Raw genomic sequence first — 18,182 nt, forward strand, 5'->3', positions numbered from 1 at the left:
AGCTTTCGTCGTGCGGCTCAGCGCAACCCAACCCTGCCGGAAGTTATTTAAATACAAATATTATTTCCGGATTATTAGCTAGCAGCACGCTCGACAAACGGCCGACTTGCTGCTCGGCTCTAGCACACCACAACGTCCTACCGCCTTGTCTGGTGTAAATAGCGCTTCTCTTCCATGGCGACGGGACATTTGTCCAATGCTCCAGTTCCTATGCCCTTCAGGAACTCAGGAACGGGACGCTTTATTTATTTACTACTCCATCCCTAAACTCCCCGCTACTGTGGGATGGTTCACACGTACCAACTGCTCAACCCATTTTTATGCAGCTACCGTAGGGAGCAATGAAGGAAGTAAGCCTCAAGGATGCGCTGGGGGCAATTGGCTCTGATTTGCAGAGGAATCGTGTAGCTGGGCTGGAAGGTACCGCCGTCATCCCTTTTACTTGTGGAATGTGTGAATCAGGCTGACAATATGTGGAAAGATCTCAAGCATATCCTTCTGCTGAATAGACAAACGCCTAAGCTGTATGGCTTCTTGTTAGTAATATATAAACTTGTATCGAGATACTGATATTGAGCGGTATCTGTCGCAGGAATCACCTCACTGATAAGGAATATCACAAAATTTTCGAAACCCTGTTTCGATTCATATCTACCGAGAAATCCACCTACAAGCGCGCGAAGCCTTCTACCTCCAAATCTTCATCGGGAACGAGGCTTACAAATTGTGCGTCTGCCCTTCGAACTACCGTTGAGCTGGGTGTACATAAAATCCGCCCAAAAACCGTGACGGCTTTGCTCTACCATGTCGCCGATGCGATCCAAAACCTGGGAGATGCACTATGGGAACCCCTTAGCGGAGACTACATAAAGGTGATAAAGACTATATTGCAGTATCCACCACATTTGGAACACTTGAGCAAGGATGTCTGGTGTCATGTTGTCGATTTTTGCTTTCAAGCTATTGGTGTCATAGAACCCAACCAGGGGACCCAGCTGAGCATTCGAAATCGTACACGTCCTCCATCTGAGAGCCCGGGCGGCCCCGGCAGTCGTGCCAGTTCGATGGAGCCAGGCGCTCTTCGACGCAATAAAAGTTCCGGTTCCGAGACCAGTACAAATAGTGACGAGCTAGAGACTTGCATTCAATTGCTATGCTCTTATCCTTCTAGTCCTATCATTGATAATGCCAAAAAGCTGATCGATGGCCTTTTGGACTATCTGGAGTCGCAGAATAGCGTCTCTAGGACTCCTTATGCAGCATTTAGCGCATTCAATTCAGTTCTCGCAAAGTCGATAACGGATGACACTGCCCTTGTTAGAGATGCTCTATTGGATATCATCCCGATAATCAAACGATTCTGGCGTACGAAATCTGGTATCCTGAAGGATGAAATGCTGGTAACGCTGATGCTTGGGAGACCTATTTTTCTTCAATATAGTCTCTCATCTCCGCCAGATTCGTTTGTGGAATCACTCCAAGGCCTAACTGAGCAGCTGTATCAAGAGTACTTGAGACAACCCGAAAAGGACTTGATGCAAGTGGATGATTTGGTATTTACTTTTAGCCCAACTCCTCGACCTATGGGCATTAGGATAATGGCTCCGCGCCTGGGAGTTCCTAAGTCTGAGCAAAATTGGACCACTTTGCAAACAATTGCTAGTTTCTCGACGCTTTTGGACAATATGTACCTCACTCTAGATAATGAGCCACAAGCAACCGAAAGACCTAAAAAGAAACAGCATCTCCTGTCAAGGAGGTCGGATATTGTTCGTGAAGCCTCGACTTCTACGGGAGTAACGAGAATATGCGCGCTGCAGTTGCTTCCATTCATCTTCTCAGACCGCGAGCCCGCGACTGAAGAGCTCTTAACAACGCTAGAGCAGCTTACTGTAAATATTTTAGACGAGAACGGCTCTACTGCGTCATGGACCATGATAGCAATTGCAAGGTGCGTCAGACTGGTAGGACCACATAAACATGGATACTGACGGTATGTTCACAGCATAGCTAGCTGCGGTGCCGCTACATCACAGGAATTGCGACCTTTGTGGGCTCAGGCTTGGGAGCTGACTTCTCGCGCACTCGGTTCTCCTACAACATCTAGAGCTGCCTGTAATTTGCTGACTGCAATACTGCATTTTAAACTACTAGATTACTCAATTGTAGTGGATACAGCTGAATCCATGACATCTTCCGTTGATATCAACGGCCCCTCAGGTTTGACCGACTCAGCGCTGCTTATGTGGGCAAAGATGGTAGAGTTCCGAACAAAGATCAATCCTGCACAGAGCCAAGACATGTCAAAGCAAATATGCGCATGGATAAGAAATAGCTGTAAGTTTGGTGAGTTTTATAACGGGTGAATTATATATTTTGCTGACACAGGAAACAGGGGCTTTACCTGACCGCGCCTATACGATGCAAATTGCTACTTTTGCACGACCCCTAGAACTCCTCAATCTCTTGATGAGTTGCACCGGGAGGTCTTTTGATTTTCCTCATCCTGTTCTTCCAGGGCCGCTTTGCAGGATCTCAACATCTTTCTTCAGGCTCCGTCAGGATTACGAGCTGATTGAGTATCTGCTTCTCACACCCCGAGAAGGCCATGCGAATGAGGCCACGGCCGTTTCCTCAAAGCCTACTTATATTGGCTTCTCGGTGAAACCACACCCTAATGACCAAGTTATTCTAGAGCTTCTTCAAACGAAGATAGACAATTTCAGTCAAATTTGGAGCCAGTTGAGCAATGATAAACGCCAGCACGTTACCATTGAAATAATTCAAATTCTAGTATCCCTCTGCATCACAAGCACCATATTTACTGAGTCCCTTCCGTTCCCTGTGTCATTACGGTGTCAGCATCTACAAAAGTGTACTAAAAAGTTGTGGATAAACCTCTGCAATTTTTTCTCCAGGAAAGAGGTGGAATTTCTTCATGCCTGCTTGGATATTCTGGCTCCGATCATTCTGCCTTTGAAGCTGGAGATTGACACTAGCGATCCGGTTTTGAGAGCGGTACGACTGATCGCTCCCGAATTTATTGCCGTCTTAAATCATCACAAGGGTGCGGAGCGCGACTCGTCTCATTGCGCAGCTGACCCAATGGATCTCGATGATCAATTTTCACCTCAAGAAAGCCACACAAGAGATGGCGATTTCTTTCCGAAATTCGACCGAGAAGATACCCCTGCTTATGAGGATCAGAATTCAGTTCGCCGCGCAACTGCAACACACCTACATATATTATATCACCTCGCTGGCACAAGCAAAAGCTCCGAAGTCCCTACGAATGAGAGCTTAGTCGGCCATATCACGTCGCTTGACACGGTAGATATTCTGGCCTGTCGACCTAATTTGGCACTTCTTCTTGGCAGCTGGCCTGATATTTCTAGATCTGACGCCTGTAGTTTGCTTGTGTTCTTCGGGGAAACAATTCTGCGGTCTTATGAGTTTAAGATGTGTGAAGCCGCTTTGTCCATCTGTATTGAACTTTCGACGGCTCTTATTGATCATTGGATTGCCGATGAGGGGGACGACCTTTATGAATGTGCTCTTGATCTTTACAGCTGGTATGCGTTAATAGTTGAAGAAAGACTGGGGTCTCCTAGAGTCCTGATAAGGATTGCTACGTTGATGGAGCGTGTCCTCCGAGCTGACCCATTGTATCCAAGGGACAACTCGCGGCCCTCACCTCGTACAATCCTTTTCAAGATCTTGCACGACGGGGATCTAACTGTGAAATTCCACTTGTCCAAGGTTATTCCGTCAGTGTTCGACCGGTTTATCCTCAAAGAACATGATGCTATCTTTGATGATATTCTGGAAAACCTCCCCCGTGACCCTGACTGGAACGAGGGCATTGCTTTACGCCTATATCTCCTAGCACAACTAGCGTCCAGATGGCATACCCTCCTGCGCCGTGGAATATATCACATATTTGAGACCCCAGGGCAACTTCCTAAGTCGGCACCATATGCGAAAGCCTGTCTACAGGAGATCACACGCTCTCTCGGCCTCAACGACCCCAAAGAAATTTTTTGGCTATTTGCCTCTCAGATGATATACACGTGGCTAGAAACAGAATCTTTGGGATCAATTCCGTTTACCATATTTGGTTATCGGACGCTCAACGACTTACTAATAGACGTCCAGGACGAAGTTGTAGCCCAAATTGTGATGCGTGGCAAGGATGATGAGATGACAGAGATTTCCACTTGTTTGAGCGTGCCATTCCAAGAATTGCTGGAGGACTGCTTTTATAAAGCTGAGGCGTACTGCATTGCACGCGACATCAGCATTCCACCTTCGCAGGACAGCCAGCCCAAAGGGACCCAGGGCCGCATCAAGAAGATTCTAGGAACTGAAAAATTTGGTTCTTTACTGGAAAGATATTTCCCCGAAACAATTGCCGTATTTTTCAAATGCGTGGATCAAACAGAACATATGGGAAAAGGCTTTGAAAAGCGTCCTCCCTTCAAATACGCTCTAGATATCTGGAAAGACATTGCGAGAAGAAGTGTATCGATGGCCGTTCTGCCAGCCAGCCAGCAACCATCTTTCCGAGCAAAATACCTTCTCGATGAGATCGACTTCCTATGTGCGCGGACCGGATATGATCTCGAGACAATGTGGACACCCGCTTTGGTTTGTTTTGTCGCGAGGACATTGATAGAATCCATTCATCCGTCCCTGGGCTCACTCCATGCATGCGCTGTGATCCGGAAGCTCAAAATTCTTATCTGCATCGCTGGGTCTGTGGTTCTGGAAGAATATCCGCTCGAAATGTTGCTACATTTTCTAAGGCCGTTTCTTTCCCACTTTCATTGTTCGGAAGATGCGGTTGGGCTTTTCTGGTACCTCGTCGATAAAGGCAGACCATATCTACTGGAAAATCCCTCCTTCATGGCGGGGCTTGGCGTCTCGACTCTTGCCTCACTTCGGGGGCTTCTGTCCTCTTCTCAGGAGAGCACTACTCAAGAAATGCATTTCAGGTCATCCCTGTCGAAGGCGCAGATTTTCCACGACTGGTTTGCGAAATTTTTGGACCAATATGAATCTCCAAAGCTTAGCAAGGAATCGGAGAAGTCGTTCCGAAATATTGTGCGATCATCTCAGCGCATCAATTTAGTTGGATGCGCTTCAAAAGGAACACACGAAGGTGAACTTTTAGCAAGCCTTTTGCAAGATAGTGCGGCCGACGAGAGATTACTAAGTGCTCCAGCGACTGATTTGGTGTTTTCTCTTATCTGCAAGCAGTTCCAGAGACCAACCAACTTCCGGGATGATATTTTGGGGGAAGATCAGATTGCCGCAGGAAACGCGATGACTGTTTGGAACACTATCCAGCATCAAGATCACGGTTCCGGTTATCGCCTCTGGGCCGCCCGTGTATTAGGCCGGGCGTATGCATCGACAGGAGTGATCAATGGCTCCATGCTCAAAGAAACGCGATCATCTTCCTCCGATGATATCCCCGAACGCATTAGATTCACATCCAAATATTCTATTATCCGTATGCTTTGTAATTCGTTGCTTTCAAATAGTCGTCGGGATATTGGACTGGCTGAGCGAGCCTTGCAGAACATTCTCACCAGACTCCCTTCGGATCCCGAGCTCGGAGAATGCGGATCAGCCATTCCTAGTTCACTCGTTAAGGCGCTTACCTGGACACCATATCTATGCCCGAAGCTGTCTTTGACTCCTTTCCAGAAGGCCCAATTCGATCATGATATTCGCTGGATTCCCAATGTATCCGCTGATGAGTGGGCTCGTGATGTCACTCTCTGCTTAACGGTCCAAGAAGCCACCGACTCTATAATTGGTTCGTTACCAAAAGTTCTTTATGAGATACCAGCACTTGCGACGAAGCTTCTACCATATATTCTACATGACATGCTACTCTCCGAGTATGAAGGCAAACGAACTGTTCGTCAAACTGCCTCCGCAGTATTCCGGCAAGCATTCCGTGAAGTCCGTGATACCACGTTTCCACACATTCGGCTTATAATTCACTGTATTCTATATCTAAGGCACCAAAAGCTGCCTCAAGAGCAGACCATGAATCAACGAGACGCCTGGCTTGACATTGATTACCTGGAAGCTGCACATGCAGCAACGCAGTGCCAAATGTATAAAACCTCACTCCTTTTCGTAGAAATTCATTTCTCGCGAACTGCGTCAACTCGACGGTCAGCGGTTTCGAAATCGCCTGACTCATTATTGCTCCTTCATGATATCTTCAAAAATATCGAAGACCCTGATCTATTCTACGGTATTCAACAGAGTGCCTCTCTGGATTCCGTTCTTGAAAAGCTCCAGCATGAAAGCGCTGGGGTTGGATTCAAAAATCTTTCATTCCAAAGTGCCAACTACGAGGCTGAGATGAAGCTCTCCAGCGCCATAGGAGAGACAAACTCCCTTGGTCTTATACAAGCTCTAAATGCCACAAATTTCCAAGGTGTTGCAAGTGCAATGTTTACTGCCCCTACCAGTAACGGGAAGAGGGCTGAAGTCTTTGAGAGCATGCTTTCAACGTCTCTTTACCTCCAACAGTGGGATATTCCAGTGCCCTCTACCTCAACCTCCGCCGCTGGCAATATATTCAAAGCCCTGCAAAGCCTGAACTCGTCAGACGACAAACTGCAGGTCGGCCGAATTTTGGACAATTGTTTCTCAGAGGTTCTTGGCCATTTTGAAGAGAATCAATCCCACTTTGAGCTGCGTACTGGGATGAGAGCGATGGGTATATTGGCTGAAATAGATGAGGTTATGTGTTCGCAAAATCCGGATCAGTTACAGGATGCATGGGAAAGAATACAAGCGAGGGGATCGTGGCTGAAGTTTGAGAGGTTCGTGTGTTATCCATTTCCTATATCTTATATGTTACGATAACTCACGAGATGTACATTAGTTTCCGGGATATAAGCCTGATTCTCTCGAGCCATGAAGCCTTGTTCTCATTGATCAGTCGACAACCTCACATAAAGTCTATGCTTAATCTGAGTTCCCATGATGCTAAATTATTGGAGGTTAAGGCTATCCGAGCATCCCTAAGGATAAGTAGAGAACATGATGAACACCAAGCATCGTTAAAATCTGCGATATGGCTTTCGAAACTAATTAAGCCTTGTGCTGATCTCGGCGTATTCATTGACGCTGCAGCAACATTTGATTTGGCCAATGTACTTTGGGACCAGGGGGAGATGACAACATCAATTCAAATGTTACAACAGCTCAACAAGCAAAACAACCTCCAGACACAATCTATTCCGGTGAACAAGGCAGAGGTTTTGGCTAGTCTAGTACGTAACAGAGCGTATTCACATGAGGGAGGGACTTTTAAGCTGACTTTTGTTAGGGTCGCCATGTTGCGGAAGCTAGGTTACAAAAACCGGATACGATTATGCAGGAGTACCTTTTCCCCGCCATAAAGGAACTAAAAGGTAGATCTGAAGGGGAGGAGGCAGGGCGGGTATTCCATGAATTTGCAGTTTTCTGTGACCAACAGTTGCAGAACCCAGACGGCCTAGAAGATTTTAGAAGAATTGAACAAATCCGCCACCGAAAGGAGAAGGAAGTGCTAGACCTAGAGCAAATGATGGAATCAGCTAAAGGCAAAGAGAGAGATCAACTCCTAATACATAGAGTCAGAGCGAAACAATGGTTTGAACTGGACGACAAAGAGTACCAGAGGCTGAAAGAGAGTCGGGTATCTTTCCTTCGCCAGTGCCTGGAAAAATATCTCCTTGCTTTGAGGGCTTCCGATACGTTCAAGAACAACGTCCTACGATTCTGCGCTCTCTGGCTGGACAATTCGGAGAGCGAAGCAGCCAATGCAGCTGTCGCAAAATATATTAACACTGTCCCGAGTCGAAAGTTTGTGTCATTGATTAATCAGCTGTCGTCACGCCTGCTCGATGTTGAGGATAGTTTCCAGCCACTGTTGGGAACGCTCATTCTTCGGATTTGCATGGAGCATCCATACCACGGAATGTATCAATTATTTTCCAGCAGCAAATCCGCACGTGGCAGAGACCATATGTCTAATTCACGAAGTCGAGCCGCTAATAACTTAGTCGATAGGCTGAAAAGCGATCCTAAGGTACGTGATACGTGGTTCACTCTGCACAACGCATGTGTCGGCTATGTAAGGTTTGCAACGGACGGGTTAGACAACGGACTCAAGAGCGGTTCAAAAGTTGCACTTAGAAAATCGATCACTGGACAAAAATTGGAACAGGACGTCAGGAGACAGCATATTCCACCACCTACCATGAAAATTGATCTCCAGATTGATTCAAATTACAGCCACGTACCCCGTATTGTGCGGTATCTCCCGGAATTCACGGTCGCATCAGGCATCAGTGCTCCCAAAATCGTCACTGCTATCGCTTCAGACGGGCTTCAATATAAGCAACTCGTAAGTTAGGATAACCTGCTATCTTTGTGGATATCTTATTGACATACGTCCAGTTTAAAGGAGGAAATGATGACCTGCGGCAAGATGCCATTATGGAACAAGTCTTTGAACAAGTCAGCAATTTGCTGCGAGAGCATAGAGCTACCCAACAGCGTAACTTGGGCATCAGAACATATAAAGTATTGCCTCTAACTGCGAATGCGGGAATCATCGAATTTGTGCAAAACACAATTCCCTTAACCGACTATCTAATGCCCGCCCATCAGAGGCACTTTCCCAAAGATATGAAACCCAATGCCTGTCGAAAGGCTATCAGCGATGCGCAGCCAAGATCGTTGGAGCATCGAATAAAGGTTTTCCGTGAAGTAACAAAGCATTTCAACCCGGTCATGAGATTCTTTTTTATGGAACGGTTCAAAGAGCCCGATGACTGGTTCAGCAAACGGTTAGCATACACACGAAGCACGGCGGCGATTTCCATGCTAGGCCATGTGCTCGGCTTGGGTGATAGGCATGGTCATAATATCCTGCTGGATGAGAAAACAGGCGAAGTGGTTCATATCGATCTAGGAGTGGCCTTTGAGCAAGGACGCGTGCTGCCAGTGCCGGAAGCGGTGCCGTTCCGTTTGACTCGTGATCTCGTCGATGGTATGGGCATTACCAAAACGGAGGGGGTATTTAGACGCTGCTGTGAATTCACTTTTGAGGCTCTACGCCGAGAGTCGTATAGTATCATGACGATTCTAGACGTCCTTCGCTATGACCCGCTTTACAGTTGGTCGTTGTCTCCGCTGCGTATCAAGAAAATGCAAGACATGCAAGAAGCCGCTGGGGGTGCAACTCAGGCCAGCGAAAGCGGCAAAAGCAAGAACCCTAATGAACCTAGCGAGGCTGACCGAGCCTTGACAGTAGTCGCAAAGAAGCTTGGGAAAACACTTAGTGTAGCTGCCACTGTCAATGAGTTGATTCAACAGGCGACAGATGACCGGAATCTTGCTGTTCTGTACTGCGGTTAGTCATTCCCTGGATGGGTAATGTCTGTTGTCAAAATACTAACTCACATCCTATGACTTCCACTTAGGTTGGGCTGCATATGCTTAGATCGCTGCGGCAATTTTACTGGAAAATATTCTGGTGCATGAGAGATTCTTGGAACCTATCTTGTAGGTTGGATGTGCTCTTCCTGGCAATATATATCGGTAAATCTGAAGTGCACATGTATAGTAGATTTATGCCAAGTACATAACTTTAAGCAATTTACCGTATTCATGCGCAGGAGCCTTTTTAATGTATAGAATATATTAATATTTATATCCCTCTCACTGGTTCTGGTGATCGTATTTCGTTTCTCGTACATTTCGTTTCCCGTAGTTAAATAACTACTCGTTAAAGCTTCGGCTGTGTAACGTTAGTCTTGTATCTCCCGTCCCTGTTCACCGTTCCAGCTCAATCGTGTTCATTTTTTCCCCTCTCATTCTGCTGGAATTCATGAATAAGAAACTGGATCACTTTTGGCGTGTCTCGTTCAAGTGAGACATCCTAAAACCCCTTAAACTTGAGTTTTGACTAGGTATTCATCAGAGAGTTTTGCTATCTGGCTTTTTTGCCCCTTTCTTTCTTTGACCTTAAATATCTCCAACATGGTGCCATAATCTATTTCTCTTCTTCTCCTCTATTAGTCTTTCGACTTTAAAACCTGAGTTGCATCATAACTGGGTGCGGCTCTGACCGAGGATATAAAAAATGTCGACACTAAGGGGCATTGTCGTATTTTCTGGCGGAAGCGGGGCAAATAGCCTTGTAGATGTTTTCGGTGCAGTCCGCGCAAGTAAGGACTGCCCATTAAGCTATATAATACCCATTAGTGACAATGGTGGCTCTTCTTCCGAGTTGATTCGAGTGTTTGGTGGGCCTGGGATTGGTGATGTACGGAGTAAGTTACTTTCTCCTCAAATCATTTGCCATTTATTTATACACAACTATTGGAATAGAATTGAAGCCCGTGCTAAATAAAGACCAATAGGTAGACTCGTCCGTCTAATTCCTGATTGCCCTCCACATTCTGAGAGGGCAGCAATTAAAACCCTATTCAATCATCGTTTAGCCCCATCAGCGAGCACCGCACATGCTGAATGGTATTCCATAGTCGAAGGGACTTCACCGCTGTGGAAGACTATCTCCCCAGCAAAGAGAGAACTAATCCGTTCCTTTCTCAATCTCCTCAATCTGGAAATCCTCAAGCGCGCAAGGCCACCATCTTCCACCTTTGACTTCACCTCTGCCAGTGTTGGTAATCTGTTCCTGACAGGCGCTCGGCTATTCAGTGGCAGCCTTGAGAGTGCCATATACCTGCTGGGAAGTATCTGCTCAGTCCCGACGGACGATGTCCGTGTGATACCCGCTATAAACTCCACGTTTTCTCATCACATATCGGCCTCCCTAGTCGATGGCTCAGTCATCGTTGGCCAAAACAGCATTTCACATCCAAGCGAAGCAACAGCCATCCAACCAATCCCATCACTCAGAAGGCCCAGCCTGCTCCTTGCCGATGGTGACGACGCTTGCTCCGACTCCGATGACCTCCCATACGAGGAAAGCCACCTACCAGGCTCCCTGCCTACGCTGCGCAACAAGAATATCACTTTCAACAAAACCGGGACGGAAGACCTCCCCTGCCGCATCTCCCGGCTTTGGTACATAAACCCATATGGCCAAGAGATCAGACCCCCAGCCAACCCCCGCGTTTTAGATGCATTAAATTCATCACAAGCTATAATATACAGCATCGGGTCCCTCTATACGTCTATAATACCCTGCATAATTCTCAGGGGTGTGGGAAAGGCCATTGCTAACAGCAGTGCGCGCCAAAAGATCCTGATCCTGAACGGATCCATCGACCGTGAGACTGGCCCGGCACACCAACCTTTCACCGCACTAGATTTTATTGAAGCCATTGTGCGTGCTGGCGAAGAGAGTCGTGGCCGGCAGCATCATCATTTGCCGCTTTTAAGTGAAGATAAAAGGGTTGAGAATTCTGTGGATCGCCTGCCAACCGTTTCGCTTCCGTATACATCATACGTTACTCACGTATTACATCTTGAGGGTCCTGGCACGCCACGTGTAGACCGCGAACGTTTAGCTGGGATGGGGATTGAATGTGTGCGGTTGTATGGAAGGAAGGTGGAGAATGAATCAGGCGTGGTGGTGGGGATGCGATATGACCCAACAGCTCTTACACAGGCTTTGGAAGTTGTACTGGGTAAGAAAGGCGATGCGATAGCTAGAGGGGGGCTGGGTGCTGCTAGGAGTAGGCGGAATACATTGGAGCCATTGGGAGGTGTCGGCAAGCTGGATGTCAAAGGAAACCATGGCACCTTGTAAATTGGGTTTATGTGTTTCTATGTTTGTTTACTGTTTCTGAACGGGCAGGCGTTGATTGTAACCTGTGCCTTTGCTACACTGCTTCGATATCATATCTGTTTGGTCTTGCAGCAGCAGGGGAGAGAACTGCGGATGAACTTGGCAAACAGTCCGATAAGAACATACCGGATAGCTTCCGAAACGCACCTGGCCTGGTATCTAAAAAACAAAACCAAAAAATTTAAATAAAAAATACAAACAACGCAATATAAAGAAGCATGCAGACGCCCCTTGTAGCCTATGCCCTTGACTATCCAGACCTAAACGCCGCCACATTATGCAAATCCAACGGACCCAACCCTTCATTCCGCTATGCTATTTAATCATTTAAAAGGAGTGCTCCACTGTTGGATTTCAGGTCCTTTTCCTTGTCGAAAGATTTAATTGGAGCGGAACAAGGTTCCGTTTTGGTCCATATGTATCCACTCGCGAGAGTGCTTGACGACAGACGGGACATCTGCCACGGGGTGCCTTACCATTTCCATCATGCATACTTCTTTCTTCGCCAAATCGAAGTGTGTCGATGATACATTTGTGACAGAAGAGATGGCCTAAAAGTAAAAAGCATATTAGACTTGGCTAATCAACTGAATATTGACTGAGTCAAGGACTAGGTACATACCACAAATAGTAGATGTGGCGTCAGTACAAGTATCCATACACACAGGACACTTATACGCCGTCAGGGTCGACCGGCCCATGACACCACCAGCTGTACTTTGTGCCTTTACCGCATCCTCACGCTGTTTCGAGAGGACCTTGGCAAGCGATACTCTGTCGTTTACCTCCGTGAGATCAATCGACTCGATATCTGGGTCGTCATCCAAACTGTTTATTTGCCTCTGATACCGTGCCGGATGTGACGAAGGCCCAGCAGCAGAAGAATTGTCAACTCGTCGTCTTTTGGGTGCTGGAGCGCCGGCCGTGATATCTAACGGCCGTTGACTTCTTGCTCGATGAACAAACATGTTCGACGAACTTTGCTCCACTGATAATGGCGGCGAAGAGATGGTAAGATCAACAAAAGAATCGTTATTCATGGGTAAGGGAGAAAGATAGTGTGAAATGTATGGCGGTTAATGAGAAACGCCAGTGGTGGCGTTGCTTGGTGAATAAAATTCCGGTTGTGAGGCGAATATGGAAAAGCCGACCATGCATGTACTTTGTTTTTAAAACTATGAATAGCTTTGAAATCCTTGAGATCTCCACCTATACAAATTTACTACAGGATGTGAACAAAGATGGAGAGTCGACCAATCGTATGGTGGGTTGAAGACGAGAAGAGCGAATAGAGCTAGAGGTAGCGACCAAAGTAAATTAACTGCAACGGCACGAGAAATCTCGGGTTCTACTGTGTAAACGTGTATCTGAAAAGAGAATTCGTCAGTACTGGTGATTCGATCGGTAAAGTTAGATGTAAATAGTTACAGCTGATGCGGGAAAGCTCGCTAAAGTTTAAGACGTAGGTCGAGGCATTCCAGAAAAAACGCAAAACCGAATATCTGGAGCTTGGGCGTTCTGGCGGCTTCAGATACTCGAGAGTAGCCAAAGGAGAACTTGGCGGTGGGCTCTGAGGTGAGTTGGAGATTGGCTTGGAGGAAGCTGATAGATAGCGGGAGAAGGAGAGGCGGTAGAAGCGAGTGAGGAAAGATAGTTGTTTTCGGGTTCCGGGGAATGGTTGATGGAAGAAGTAGAGACGGTTAGGCCAGGGAGTGTGGTAAAATTAGGCAGAGAAGCCAATCAAGAGAAAATAACTTCTAATGAAAAAGGCTCAGAGATGAAGCTGTGGATAGGACTGATATCCGCGCTTGGGAGGAGGTTGATTGCCCGTATCATGGAACATTGTTATTCCGAACTCCAAATAGGGATTAGTCGCAAAATACCTAAACTATGCTCTATGGTACTCCGTAGTTATGGTATGGTATGGCAAGATACCGGGAGAATAGTTATTCCGTCAGGATCGCGCCAAGTGCTCAAGAGAATCTGGGATACAATGTCCTAATTACTTCCGCAATCCATCCCATAGCTCAAACTAAAAATGCGGGTTTTATGGCGGGTTTGAAGTTTCTGAGCGCGCCATGTTATTGTAATTGAAGCTCTTTTCATCGCGTAAGGATGCTCCTGTCGTTATGCGCTACTTCGAGAGGCGTACTCCGGACATCCTCGCGGCCTCTCCGTCTATCAGTAGGAACAAGCCGGCAGCCCAAACAGCAACGGTTGGACTTACGATGGTATACAACTGCGGTGACTGAATCGCCTGGTGAGGGTGGAAGGCTAAAAACACTGGCAGGTAAGTTTACACGATCCTTGCGCTCAAAGAATGCGTAGCCCGCTCATCACATATATGTCTAGTTCCCTCTACTGCCCGATTTAATGAAATCGGAGTCCAGCAGTTAAGCAGCCATGTCCATTCGCAAATTTTCCTGCGGGAACCCACCCCCCCTAACTCGGAATTGATTGAACTTTCAAAGGATCATCTTTCTCGCCACGATTTACTTGGGAAAACTCAGGATGGCTCGCATCCAATTGCCTTCGATATACCTCCCCTCAAAGGCCAAACTATGGACGAGCACTTTTACAAATTAGGGATGGATTCTTCAGAACCTTACCTGACAAACGCCAAACAATATGCAAAGATCAATCTCCCACCTGCACCGAAAAAATGGATCAGAAGGAGTGGATGGACGAAGTATAATGCGAATGGGTCCACTGAGGAGGTTGATGCACCCAACGAAGAGATGCTAACATTCGACACGGAAGTGATGTGGAAAGAATCATCGTTTGCAGTAATGGCGTGTGCGGCGAGCCCAAATGCTTGGTATGCCTGGTTATCTCCTTATCTTCTCGGCGAGACAAAAAACGAACGGCAGCTTGTCCCGCTTGGATCTCCATCTCAAGCCCGAATCATTGTGGGCCACAATGTTGGATATGATCGTGCAAGGATTTTGGAAGAATATGACATTAAACAAACCGGCAATTTCTTTATCGATACCATGTCTCTTCACGTTGCCGTTAACGGGATGTGTTCTCAACAACGGCCCACCTGGATGCGGCATAAGAAAAATCGTGACCTCAGGGATAAACTCTTGAGGGAAAATAATTCAGTTGAGCTTGCAGCGCTGCTTGAAAACAAACTACTTACAGAAGAAGAGGAAGAGCTCTGGGTGGGTAGGAGCTCTGTCAACTCTTTACGTGATGTTGCAAAATTCCATTGCAACGTTACAATTGATAAAGCCCAACGGGATCATTTTGGTGAACTCGATCGCCCGGGCATTCTGGAACGGCTTGATGAGCTTCTAGATTACTGCGCAGCTGATGTCTCGATCACTCATCGTGTCTACAAGCAGGTTTTCCCTAACTTTTTGGAGGTATGCCCGCATCCGGTTAGTTTTGGGGCCTTGAGACACCTTTCCTCTGTTATTTTGCCAGTCAACAACACCTGGGAGGAGTACTTGAAAAATGCCGAGGAAACCTACCAACGCCTCCTAGAGGATGTCCAGAGGCGGCTACTGAAACTTTGTGACAGCGCCTTAGCCGTAAAGGATAAACCTGAAATATATGAGAATGACCCATGGTTACGACAGCTAGACTGGTCCGGACAGGAAATAAGAATGGTTAAAGGGAAAAAGAAGGGTGACCCTCCTCGGCCTGCTGCAAGACAGAAAATGCCTGGAATGCCAAAATGGTACAAAGGCCTCTTCGCAACAAGCACCTCCCCTATCAACCTGAGTGTTCGCACACGTTTAGCACCAATTCTCTTAAAACTCTCTTGGCTTGGATATCCGCTTGTTTGGTCGGATGTGCATGGCTGGACGTTCCAAGTCCCTAAAAGAGAAATCAAGAAGTTCGAGAATCAGGCACTTGCGCCATGCAACATGGCTGAAGAAAAGAATCTGAGTCTCCGAGATGATAGAGAGCATATATATTTTAAACTTCCACACAAGGATGGGCCTGAAGCTCGTTGCACCAGTCCGCTTGCGAAGGGGTATTTGCAGTATTTTGAAGGAGGCAAACTCTCCTCCCAATTTGCCCTAGCCAAGGAAGCTTTGGAAATGAATGCGTCCTGTTCTTACTGGATCAGTGCAAGGGATAGGATCAGGAGCCAGCTGGTAGTTTACCACAACGACGTCGAACGGCTTAAAAACAAATCGATATCGAACCCATCATTTAAGCAGGGTTATATATTACCCCAAATTATCCCAATGGGCACTATTACTCGACGAGCAGTAGAGAACACCTGGCTAACTGCTAGCAACGCCAAAGCTAACCGGGTGGGGTCAGAGCTCAAAGCTATGGTTACGGCACCCCCAGGTTATGTGTTTGTTGGTGCCGACGTGGATTCAGAGGAGCTCTGGATTGCCAGTCTCGTGGGAGACGCACAGTTTCAGATTCATGGTGGTAATGCCATCGGGTTCATGACTCTGGAAGGAACGAAAGCAGCTGGCACAGATTTACATTCGAAAACAGCAAAAATCTTGGGAATCTCCCGAAACGATGCCAAAGTTTTCAATTATGGTCGAATATATGGGGCAGGCCTCAAGTTCGCGGCCACACTCCTTCGCCAATTCAACCCCTCCATGTCGGAACACGAGACAAAGCAGGTCGCGGCGAAGCTATATAAGGAAACAAAGGGCGTTCGAACCAACCGAAAGATACTGAGTGACAATCCTTTCTGGAGGGGGGGCACCGAATCGTTCGTATTCAATAAACTTGAGGAGTTTGCAGAACAAGAAAGACCGAGAACTCCTGTGCTTGGAGCAGGAATCACGGAAGCCCTTATGCGCCGCTTCATCAACAAGGGAAGTTTTATGACATCACGAATAAATTGGGCGATTCAATCATCTGGTGTGGACTACTTGCACTTGCTCATCATCTCAATGGACTTCCTTATTCGTCGTTTCAATTTGGACGCCCGTCTCGCAATTACTGTGCATGATGAAATCAGGTATCTGGTCAAAGAACATGACAAGTACCGCGCCGCCATGGCGCTACAGATTGCGAATCTCTGGACTCGAGCTATGTTCTCGCAGGAGATGGGGATTGACGACCTCCCCCAGTCATGTGCTTATTTCTCTGCTGTCGATATCGACAAGGTCCTGAGAAAGGAGGTGGACATGGATTGCATTACACCGTCTCACCCCAACAAAATACCGCATGGCGAAAGTTTAGATATTGAAAATCTCCTCAACAAAGGTGTTGAGGCCCAGTTAGATCCTTCCATTGAACCTAATACCCCTCCCGCCCCAGAAAAATACCAGTATACTCCCCGACAACCAGTCATGGCCCCATTACAGAACTCCCGAAATCCAAATTTCATAAAGGCGCAGATTTGCAGTGATGATAAGGAACTGCGCGAAATTATCAAGGAAATGACCAAGAAGCCTTCCCAACCGGCGCTCGACTCAAAATCCTCAACTACGAAATCCGCATCAACCTCACCTCGCAAAACGCGAGCCAAGTCAACCGTACCACCACACGCTGAACCACAAAGGGCCATTCTCATGGAAGTTCAGCCCGCGCTCCTCAATAGTACAAAGAAGGCGACCAACTTTGCGAAATCGCCACAGTTTAGTCCTCATCGAGCTGCGTGGAAGCCAAGGCCCTCGCCTGGCCTATGATTGATGCCGCCATCATTCCATCATTCCACCATTCCATTCTTGTATATATATTGGCATTGGACTTTCCGTTTAATGATAAGTTAGCGATACCTGGGACAAGCACCTTTCATTCACGGTTAATATTTTCATACTTAAGCTGACACTTGTTAGCTGTCTTTATTTCAACTAATATTCCCTGAAGTATCTCTTTTATTTCTTTCGTATGCATACAACACTATTTTTTCCTCTTATATTTCTTGGACATGTATCTTAACATTATCGTTCTCTTGTTCATATCTGTGATCATGTTGATAGGGCGGCTGGGCTTCTGTGATTCGGCGCATTGGTCTGGCAGGTATACGCGACTTTTCACTTTAAAATTGTGTGCTCCGAGAGAGGGGAGGGGAAATATATGATATGTATCTTCTGAACTTTTTTACGATGTAATCTAAATTTGCCCACGTCATGCTATATACGGAGGATCCTCTCAAAAGTTTTGATTAGCGTTAAGAATTTAAGCTAATACTGTTACCATTCTCAAGCCCCTAGGATTTAGGCTAGCTTTAGTTAAGCTGTAGCTGGTTATTCAAGTGCCACCGACATTAACCTCCCTTAGAACTCTGGTTAAGAGAGGGAATGAGAATACTATGCCTGCAAAGTTACACCTTAAATTCTTAATGCTAATCAAAACTTTTGAGAGGATCTCCGTACATGTACAGAGTACTCCGTACTGTACATACCTT

The 18,182-nt window shown here is 46.6% G+C and overlaps 4 protein-coding genes across 4 annotated transcripts; 3 read left to right on the forward strand and 1 right to left on the reverse strand.

The window, feature by feature from the left end:
- Window positions 1-35: 35 nt before the first annotated feature.
- BDCG_05119 (phosphotidylinositol kinase Tel1) lies at window positions 36-9,756 on the forward strand. The gene is made up of 9 exons (XM_045420777.1): window positions 36-420; window positions 482-524; window positions 593-1,951; window positions 2,006-2,337; window positions 2,396-6,851; window positions 6,914-7,304; window positions 7,361-8,422; window positions 8,476-9,433; window positions 9,504-9,756. Exons 1-9 carry the CDS (start codon window positions 342-344, stop codon window positions 9,521-9,523), a joined length of 8,700 nt encoding a protein of 2,899 aa, XP_045276817.1. The 5' UTR covers window positions 36-341; the 3' UTR covers window positions 9,524-9,756.
- Window positions 9,757-9,809: 53 nt separating this feature from the next.
- Window positions 9,810-12,169, forward strand: BDCG_05120 (uncharacterized protein). The gene is made up of 2 exons (XM_045420778.1): window positions 9,810-10,355; window positions 10,446-12,169. The coding sequence occupies exons 1-2, from the start codon at window positions 10,166-10,168 to the stop codon at window positions 11,801-11,803; spliced, it is 1,548 nt and encodes a 515-aa protein (XP_045276818.1). The 5' UTR covers window positions 9,810-10,165; the 3' UTR covers window positions 11,804-12,169.
- Window positions 10,344-13,621, reverse strand: BDCG_05121 (uncharacterized protein). Its single transcript, XM_045420779.1, has 3 exons — window positions 13,271-13,621; window positions 12,465-13,209; window positions 10,344-12,393 (listed from the first exon to the last, which is right to left on the reverse strand). The coding sequence occupies exons 2-3, from the start codon at window positions 12,880-12,882 to the stop codon at window positions 12,197-12,199; spliced, it is 615 nt and encodes a 204-aa protein (XP_045276819.1). The 5' UTR covers window positions 12,883-13,209; window positions 13,271-13,621; the 3' UTR covers window positions 10,344-12,196.
- A 231-nt stretch (window positions 13,622-13,852) lies between these two features.
- BDCG_05122 (DNA polymerase gamma, mitochondrial) lies at window positions 13,853-18,102 on the forward strand. Its single transcript, XM_045420780.1, has 2 exons — window positions 13,853-14,132; window positions 14,195-18,102. The coding sequence occupies exons 1-2, from the start codon at window positions 13,958-13,960 to the stop codon at window positions 17,458-17,460; spliced, it is 3,441 nt and encodes a 1,146-aa protein (XP_045276820.1). The 5' UTR covers window positions 13,853-13,957; the 3' UTR covers window positions 17,461-18,102.
- The last annotated feature ends 80 nt before the right edge of the window (window positions 18,103-18,182 follow it).

The sequence above is a fragment of the Blastomyces dermatitidis genome (assembly GCF_000003525.1).
Source record: "Blastomyces dermatitidis ER-3 genomic scaffold supercont1.5, whole genome shotgun sequence".
Classification (NCBI taxonomy): Eukaryota; Fungi; Ascomycota; class Eurotiomycetes; order Onygenales; family Ajellomycetaceae; genus Blastomyces; species Blastomyces dermatitidis.

What these genes read in the sequence shown, in the direction of transcription:
- BDCG_05121 (XM_045420779.1), bottom strand. Translation starts at nt 12,882, where the DNA reads ATGAATAACGATTCTTTTGTTGATCTTACCATCTCTTCGCCGCCATTA. An exon ending in CGCCACATCTACTATTTGTG is followed by an intron (nt 12,394 to 12,464) that starts GTATGTACCTAG and finishes TTTTACTTTTAG; the next exon opens with GCCATCTCTTCTGTCACAAA.
- BDCG_05120 (XM_045420778.1), top strand. Translation starts at nt 10,166, where the DNA reads ATGTCGACACTAAGGGGCATTGTCGTATTTTCTGGCGGAAGCGGGGCA. An exon ending in TGGGATTGGTGATGTACGGA is followed by an intron (nt 10,356 to 10,445) that starts GTAAGTTACTTT and finishes AAAGACCAATAG; the next exon opens with GTAGACTCGTCCGTCTAATT.
- BDCG_05119 (XM_045420777.1), top strand. Translation starts at nt 342, where the DNA reads ATGAAGGAAGTAAGCCTCAAGGATGCGCTGGGGGCAATTGGCTCTGAT. An exon ending in ACCATGATAGCAATTGCAAG is followed by an intron (nt 1,952 to 2,005) that starts GTGCGTCAGACT and finishes GTATGTTCACAG; the next exon opens with CATAGCTAGCTGCGGTGCCG. An exon ending in CAGAGGTTTTGGCTAGTCTA is followed by an intron (nt 7,305 to 7,360) that starts GTACGTAACAGA and finishes GACTTTTGTTAG; the next exon opens with GGTCGCCATGTTGCGGAAGC.
- BDCG_05122 (XM_045420780.1), top strand. Translation starts at nt 13,958, where the DNA reads ATGCTCCTGTCGTTATGCGCTACTTCGAGAGGCGTACTCCGGACATCC. An exon ending in AAGGCTAAAAACACTGGCAG is followed by an intron (nt 14,133 to 14,194) that starts GTAAGTTTACAC and finishes ATATATGTCTAG; the next exon opens with TTCCCTCTACTGCCCGATTT.